This window comes from Lupinus angustifolius, chromosome LG09, assembly GCF_001865875.1.
Source record: "Lupinus angustifolius cultivar Tanjil chromosome LG09, LupAngTanjil_v1.0, whole genome shotgun sequence".
Taxonomy (NCBI): Eukaryota; Viridiplantae; Streptophyta; class Magnoliopsida; order Fabales; family Fabaceae; genus Lupinus; species Lupinus angustifolius.
In genome coordinates, this window is record NC_032017.1 from 9,471,604 (window position 1) to 9,481,366 (window position 9,763).

The 9,763-nt window shown below is 25.6% G+C and overlaps 1 protein-coding gene across 1 annotated transcript in view; it reads right to left on the reverse strand.

Moving 5' to 3' along the window:
• LOC109356029 (inorganic pyrophosphatase 2-like) overlaps nt 1–1,267 on the reverse strand; it is a 2,730-nt gene extending 1,463 nt beyond the window's left edge. The window contains exons 1-3 of the mRNA XM_019599353.1: nt 985–1,267; nt 554–675; nt 78–282 (exon numbers count right to left, since the gene is read on the reverse strand). Coding sequence (XP_019454898.1) covers nt 78–282; nt 554–675; nt 985–1,122 — 465 coding nt within the window. The 5' untranslated portion in view covers nt 1,123–1,267. The remainder of the gene's footprint in view (nt 1–77; nt 283–553; nt 676–984) is intronic.

Sequence of the window (9,763 nt, forward strand, 5' to 3'; positions counted from 1 at the left end):
CTTTTTATATATATATATATATATATATATATATTTAACAAAGGAAAGTAAGGGGCTAAATGAAAAGAAATATATACCTTGCACATGTTTGGAGGGCACAAATTATTGCAGCCATGGGAGGCTTTGTTAAAGTCATGGTAAGGCATAATTCTTAACCTTCCTTCTTCATTAACATAACCTGAGTTAGTGTTAATCTCTGAAAAGTATTCCATTATTCCTAAGTGATTCAAAATTGTCTCAATAAAGAACAAGTTCGCATCACTTACAATCCTCATATCACACCTGAAAACAACAAATACCACCATAAAATTTTCAAATTTAAAACATATAATAATAATAGGAAAATAGAAAAATAATATAGAGTCAGTTTGGGTGAGCGAAATAGTAAGGTTGTTATTTCTTAACCAACCAAGATATCACAATTCAAAACCCATAAACAACCTTTCCACTCTATTTACGAGAATAAAACTACATAAATCTATATCTTGTTAATCGTCTCGTTTAAACCGCCTTTTTTACATCAAAATATAATAAGGAGGAAAGGGAGACATACCCTAAAGCATGAACTGTTTTAAGTGCAGGTATTATTCTAGGATGTATAGGAATCCTATGCAGAACCTTCACAATGTCCTCAATGGTTATACCTTGTGAATGAAGCTCCATCATCATCTTATCCTATAAAACCAATACCCAAAAATTCAAGACTAAGTTATTAATTTCCACCATGACCACAATGCATATCGCAAACAAAAAAAATCATATTTCACGTCTTAATCATTCATATGTAAAAATCTAATACATCAGATTTATTGATTAATTTAAATGATATAAATCATTAGGTTTAAATTTTTAATATTCAAAGAATAAATAATCAAAATGTGGACTAGATTTTTTAAGTTACTCCTAGAGTAAGTCGATCACCGATAAAAAAACATAACTTTTTTTTAAATAAAGTACATGATGATGTAAAATAAAAATAGTTACCATGAGAGAGTTCCAAGGCATGGTTGGAAGAAGATCATTGAACAAATCAGTGAAACCCAATTCATCAATGACCCAGTTATCACTGTCACAATCAACAATGGTTTTGTCAAAATCAAAAACCACTACTATTCCAGACATATTCTTGGTATAATAGGGAAATGGGGTGAAATCTGAATGACCCAGAAGAAGAAATCTTTTTAACAAGGAATTGGGTGTCTCTTAATACTATCAAAATCACTTCTTGGCTTGAAATGATTAGCAACATTGAAAACTTGGGTATTTATAGGATGAAAACAATGCCATAAGTAGAAAGAGAAAAACGGATTATTCCAAAGAATATTACATTGAATATGTGATAAGTGGTTATTGGGAGATAAATACTTGGAATTCTTAACAACTCTGTTTCTTTGTTGTACAAGAAATAATATAAGTTTTTGGTTGTATCTAACAAGTCTCGTCACAAGAATTAAATTTTTTATATTTTAGTTATTTTGGGATCTAGCGTATTTACATTACTGAATCATCGTCTTTTTTATCTTAAAAACACTCTACTTAACTAAAAGTATAAAAATATAATATCTATGTAGTGTTAGTATTAAAATTTATACACATTCAATATATCATTTACTATTTTTTAAATTATGTTTTTCGAATAATCATAATAATTAAAGATATATACTGGATGATGTGATGATAGTCAATATATACATTATTTCTCTTTATTTAAATAGGTTAAATTTTAGGAGGGTCTATTAATCATGACGACTCTGTTTATTTAATTAAATTATGTTATTTTAATATCACTAAAACTATTATATATGAAATTTGAAAATAAAAAGGAATATAATTTAAATGTTAATGTTATATACACCTATTTATAAAAACATTTGTGTTGCCTTATTTTAAATAACAATCATTAGCATATTTAAAGGGTTTATCGTATTATAAGTTTTTTAAACATACTATACTTTGTTTTTTTGCATGGATTTTTTACCTTCATTTGGAATTATCTTTATAGTACTTAACTTAAATTTTCATAAACTAAGTTACATCAATTAATTGAAGTGCTAATTTCACAAGAGATTTTTGTTACAATAATGATTAGGTGATGCTTTATATTGTTTACTTTTTTTGTGTGGATGTTGAGTTGCTCATTAATTAAATATTTGTTGATGAAAATTAGAGCACAAATTGAATTCTACTTTTAAAAGACTTGACAATATATTAAAAATTTAATTTTAATTAAAATTTAGTCCTAAATGATAATACTAAAAAATATAAATATATTTTAATGTATTATTTTTCTCTTCCACTTTGCATTCAATTCTCTTTTATTGGTTGCTTTGTAAGTTGAGATGTTAAAATTTAAGGACTCCAATTAGGATGGTCAATGGTAGGGTCTAGGCGGCTATTAGAGTTAGGGAAACCAAAATGATATTTTCCTATAAATCTTTATATACCATTAAAAAGTATCATGTCTTATAAACAAATATTTTGTGTATTAATGATTAATTTATAAGTGTTTTCCAAAGTTTCACCCACAATTTATTCCTTCCTACTTTTAAAAAATTGATGTTTATTATATTAAAGAGTTGAACTTGGGAATTTCATGACAAAGTTTATACATTTTGAAATCATAACCAATGTTAGAAGATTAACATGACTGGTTAGTGTTTACATGCCCCATAAAAATGTTCATCTCATACTTTTTTGGTGATGAAGTTTTTTCTAACAAGAATTAAATATAATTGCATTTCTAGTTATATAAATTTGAGATAATTAATTAAGTTAGAATAATTATTTCTCTACTTATCTGCACATTTAGTGGTCTTTGGATATTTATCTATGAACTTTTTTGGCATCATGTTTGAATCCAACTATATTATGAATTGAAGAGTCCATAACTTAATATATACAAAAGGTTTCATGAGGTTGAAAATCTTTGTTTTGAACAATCAATAGTGTTATTCTTATCTAAAGTAAAAAATAACACATCTTTAAGATATTAAATGTTGCATCATATATGGATTATCCTTAATCCTCAAAGATAATGATATGAAATATAATATATCTTTATATAATGGACAAATATATGGGATTATCCTTATATAAACAATTATTAATAAATGTATAATTAGCAAAGTAAAGACTTAATGCATGTTTGATATAAATGAAAGTGTGTAGTTTTTATTTATTTTTTAAAACATAAGCTTAAATTTGTAGTATAAGTGTGTTTGACAATCTACCAAGCTTATAAACATATCTTATTTTTGTGGGGAAAAATCAAAACAATTGAATTTCTTCCACCATATGTTATGTCATAATTAGCTTAACTTTTCTGTTGAAATGACAATTTTTATTTTATCCTTTGTTTCAAGGTTATCTCTCATTTCAATTCTTATTTCACCAAATTTTATATTAAGAATGTATGTCATGATTTTTGTCATATTATTTAAATATTAATATTGATTTTTATAATTTCTTTTATTAAAAAATTAACATTTATTATGAAATAATAAATTTTTTAAATTATAATAAAATATATAATGATATATATTAAAAAATTGTAAAATGATTACCAAAACAATGATAGTATTCATTTAAACTCAATTTCTGTATAGGTATAGAGATCTATTTCATTAATTTGGGATATGATGAAGAAAGCAAGCAAAAGCTATTTCATTAATTTGGGAGCAAAAGCGGTAAAAAAGCTATGCTGACGTGTGGCCATATGCTGACAAATTCAGTTGCTATTTCACCAAATACACAAACTAGCATAAAAATTTGGTAACAGAACCAATCAAAAGCTAAACTTTTTAGGTAATTATTACTTCATTTAAAACAGCTTTATGATTTACTAAGCCATAATAAATTTAATTAATAATTTAAAACATTAAAAAAAAATTATGTATTGGTAATGTAAAAGATTTTTTTGTACATTGTCAAGTCATTATTTATTTTTAATTGTTATTGGCTCCTCAACAAAAAGTAATATAAATGAATAACAGATGATATGTTGACTGTATAAAAATCTTTGACATACATAAATATTACATTCTTGAAACGTTATACTTTTTGTTTAATTATTAATATTTGGTACAAGAGACTATCATTTTTTTAATATTATCAAGAGCAGTGATATAAAAATCGTATCGTGTCGGTCAGTTCGACTAAAAACCGGTGAATCAGACCCCTAGTCAGTACGGTACGGATGTTGAACTGACAAAACATCAAAACTGGTCAAAACTAGTTAAAACTGGTAAATCGACTAAAATTTGACTAAATTGGACGGTTTATACACAAAATTTTAAAAAAAAAAAACTTAAAAACTCATTACACTTTGACCTTTCTTTCTAATCATTATTCCACACTTCAAGGCACATGCTTCCAAGACATACGTTGATTATATCTTTTGGTTCGTAACATAGGTGTGTAATCTCAGTGACCTTTGTGTAATCTTGGAGTCAACTGTCTGAAGGTAGGATTTGGTGCAAAAATGGAACCTCGACATGAGACAACTTTGACTTTTTGGTGTTAAATGTTAAAACTCCAAATTTATTTGTTTTGTAGGGTGAGTTATGAACTTGTGTCATTTATTTATATTTTACGTTTGTTAAATGATACTATTGGATTGATATATGTTTTGCAATTTAAACTTTGAATTTGTTAAAAACCTAAAGTTGTTTGTTTATGTGAATTTTGAGTAGATTATTTACATATTTGAATTTTTTTGTTATAGGTTTATATATATATATATATATAAATATAAGTAGGTATATTCAGTTTAACCGACATGCGGTTTGATTACTGAACCATCAGTTGAACAATTTTACCACTATGCCAGTACTCTGGCCGGTTTGATAACCAGAACGGTTTTAACAACACTGATCAAGAGTATCCTTTCATCGTTTTAGGTAAGGAACTAATCATTTTCGAGGTTCGTAGCTGCCCTTCACAAAAAGTGTCACTACTAGAAATCCAACTTTTGACATTTTGAATCAAGTAAGACCTTACACTACTATACTAACGCATTCTTGATACAATAGACTATCTACGATGAACATAGATAATCAAAAATTGAATAATAACTAAGATGATGACATGTGTAACACAAAAATATCTAACAATCACAATTTTAAATTATTTTTAATCAATTAAATCTAACAATTAAGAATTTTTTTTGCATTGTATTCTACTTCTCGAATGGAGCTGGATTGATCTACAATAGTAAATTGACATAATTGCTTATTTCATATTTATTTACATCTCTCATAAGAACAATAGTGAATCCATTATTTCAATAGTGAATCCATTATTTGTTTCAAAACATTCATAAGAACAAAATGCACTTTGACTAGCATCTTTGGTCTCTTTTGGTAGTAGTAGTTTTCAAATTATATCAATATCAACTAAACCAGGTTCAAATGCTAGTACCAACCAAATAATAAGTTGCAGACTTTGAAGGAGTCGTTAATAAGAATGTCTAAGTTAAAATTAGAGAATATAAAATAAGATGATTTATCTATTTTGCTAGTGTCCATAAATATTTGTAAATTTAAGCGAATATAAGCATGCATACATTGTCTTACTAGACAAAATTATATGTCATATCTATTTTAAAACGAGTTAACAAACATATGAACGGTCCATGAACATTGATGAATAATTAAAAAAATAAAAAATCATATAATAAAATAAAAATAAATTTAATAAAGTAGTTGAAGAAAGAAAAAACAAATATTTTAATATTTCATATGAAATTGTACAAATCATATTACAAAAATTTCTTAAACCATTAAAAATCAGATTATATTATAATCTATTTGAGTTTGTATTTTTTTATTCTTAAATTATATTCATAGACTAAACATGTAAAATTTGTATGTGATACCCATAAAAAAAAATGCAATCTGTTTCCACATGCATTCCTAGTTTGGTCATATATAGTTATAATCTACATGATGAACATTCATAGAAATATAACAACACATCATGGTTGTTATGAGATATATAATTTTATTGTTTTTAGTGGAGTTTGAAGATAAGTGGTGTCTCAAAATATAGTCTCACATGACAAGACATCAACCCAAAAATCATGGCTTTCTCATTATTTTCTGCAATGTTGAGAATGGCTGACACAACATTGTTTGGAGCATTGTTCCTTTAAGTTTGTGGTGAAACTAGGAACCACGTTACATTCACTTTTTTTTCTTCCTTCTTTTTTATCTGTCGTCAATGGTATCACATTTTCTGTACTAAGCTAATCATATATTGACACTTGAATAAAAGAAAAAATAATAGAGAGTATCATCTTATTGCTTGGAATAAGGAGTAAAACACAATTTGGAACATGTGATCTCTGTCATTCTTTTATCCAAAAATTAAACATACATGTCTCGAAGAGTTCTTAATGAAGTCAAGAAATACTGATAAAAAATGAAAGTATAATATCTATACATTATCAACATAAAGATTTATACAAAGTTATATATTATCTACTATTCTCTTGTATTCTTTTTAATATAAATGATAAATAATATAATAATAATAATATACAAAACTTCATATATTGTTGATGCTTACATTTATTTTCAAAATAAAATATGTAATTGTGTCCAGTTTTTAGTGGACATTTGTCACATTTTCCCTACTTATCCTATGGAATAGGTATAAAGTCTTATCAACCATTCTGTGTTTTGGCATATTCTCAGGTGCCATGTATTTAGTTAGTTATAGGTTTCTTCAACAAAAACTAGCTTGTATTTTGTAAATTTGAGCATATAGTACTAAAGTAGATGAAAACTTATAATTATGCAAGTGACTTATTAAATTAGATTTGTTCAATAAAACTATTAACTTTAGAATTAACTGAAATTTTAAAAAAATGATCAGAAAGTAATTTTATAATTTTTTAGTTAGATGTTACTAAAGTAATTTTTAAATTTTTTGAAGTATAGAATTATTGAAAACTCCTTTAATTTTCTAAATAGTAAAACAACAAACACTACAAATTTCTTTTTAAAAAGTAAAAAAGCAAAAATTCCTTCAATTTTTATTTATCAAAGGACTCTAATAATATATTGGCTGAATAAAAAAGATACAATCCATCAAAAAAGTTGTAATCTCATCTTGTCTAAAATGTGAAAGAATGACACTAATCACTTATAAGAAAAAGAACTGAATAAAACTTAAAAGTTTGGCCATTTCACACTTTGAGATGCTCTCAGAACCTTTTTAAAAGAAAAAAAGTTTATGTAGTGGGTGACAACCAAATATTATGCTGAACTTATTTTAATTTAATAATAAAATTTAATTACTCAATTCCATTCGTATACGTTTTTTAAGAATTTTTATTTTAAAATTGTTGTTAATTATTTTATAATATTGAAGGATAAGATTCTATCAAAGCAAAACTTGTATGTTGGTATAGTCACAAAGATTGAGTAAGAAAGTATTATTGATCACGAGAAAAAAAAAAATATATATATATATATATATATATATATATATTTACGGTGTAAAAGTTTTTTATACGGTTATTACATTATCTATAATTTCTTTTTAATTATTATTGACTCATAAATAAAATTAGTTCAAATTAATGATAAATATGTACTGACTGTATATAAATATTTATGTTGTTTGTGCATAAATATTAACCTCATTGATCAATGCCCAAAATTAGAAACTAACATTGTTTTACATTAATTTTTTCCTTTTAATTATAACTTCATTAATTAACATGTTATCTGGGTTTTACTATTTATTAACTAATCTACTTTTTCCTGAAGAATTAAAGGAATATGTATTAATCAAAATATATACTATACTTATTAATGATTTATTAATCTCTGTGCATTGATTTCAAACCATAAAATGAAATTTTCTAAAGAAATCAGATTTCATTATTTTTTCATAGTTTTTTTAAATAAAATATCACCACATATACTTGTAAATGAAAAATGGTATAATCACTGTGTCCTTCATCCAACCCATTAAACATGTGGCAGAAAAATAGAAAAGCTTCAAAATAAGATAATAACAATAAGAGAAATGATCCACTTACTTCAAAAGTAAGTTAAAACAAAATCTATTTTATACATTAGTTATTCATTATATGAAAATCTAATGATTCATACGATTTGAATTAATCAATAGATATGAACCAACAATTTCATTCCAGTGGCTTTAGATATATGAATAGTAGATTAAACTTTAAGAAATTTGTATCATCTAGAAATAGTCTTTCACTCAATTATGCATTCATACTTCGAACTTTTTATCTCAAAAGTATATAAGAATTATATTCGATCTCATTTTTCTTTTAGAAATGAGTGTTCCCATAACTTCACTAATTTGATTACAATTTACAAGCTTTAAATAGCATAATATAGGGCTAATCTAGAATCTAAACCTACAACAATAAATTTCAAAACTATTTGTAACGAGTACCACATTAATAGCAGATGAGTGACACGAATATCAATATGACATAACCGCCATACATGAGTACTAAACTCTATATTCCAAAAGATGAGAATATCCTATTCCATTTCTTTCATCCCACTCAACAAATAAATCCTCACGTTTTTGCCTGTTTTTTTACTAGATCCAGAATATTTTCAGGTTAAGATGAAGCCAAATAAAAATATAAAATGAAAAAAAAATGAAAATGAATAAAAAAGCTATATTAAAATTGAATGAAACAATATTTATTAATATAAACACATGTCTTGATATATTAGTTTTAACATAAAATAAACACAACTATTTTTTCTAATTGTTAACCATTCTTTGAGTTGTTTTGCCTTTGTGAAAACATCTATTGGAATTATGGGTCATTCACATTCATCATGCCTTAATGATCTATCATTATAATTCATAATGTCATTCATTTATATACATAATCCAATAAGAAAAATACAATGATGTTGAGGAGATGGGGACAACCTATTGGATGACAAGCATGCTTATAAATATCCTAAGGTATCGACCATCGATTTCCATACAAGCACAGTAAAATAATTATACCAGAGCTAAAACTGTTCAAAATTGGTCAAAAATGGAAAAAAATCAATTATAACATACCATAATAGTCAAAATCAGTTTGAGCATTAAAAATAATTTAAATTTCTACGGTGACACATTAAGAATTTAAGCCCTAAACTTTATAGATGTTTGTAACATGAGCCATTAAATCATTGCAATAATTAAATTATATATATATATATATATAAACAATAATATTTATTTATAATTTTATTATATTTGTTATAATACATAATTTAATTGTAATGTGTTTTCATTAGCGTATCATTAGTTGAACTCACATATTATTATTCTAATACTTTGATCAATATAATAATCAATATGATATTAATAACATTATCAAAAAGAAAGAATGAATAAGCTTAAAATTAACCCAACTCCACCCTTGATTACAGTCCTTATGACAAACTCTACAAAGAAGAAGACAGGTTTGCCCTCATATGAGGGCATTATAAAATTAGTCACCTTTTTAATTGTTCTAAATTACTTTTTGTTGTTGTAGAGATTCCAGAATTTGGAATAGTGTGACTATAAGTTAAAACACTAGTATATAATAGTAGTCAATTAAACTAATAATAAATCAACTAGACGTTGGTCTAGTAGTGTAAGGTGCATTGAATCCCTAATGTCGATGATTCGAATCCTGGAAACGACACTTGTTGGGAGAGGAAGCCACGAACCCTGAAAATGTTAGTTACTTACCCCAAAAGGTGAAGGTATATTCTTGATA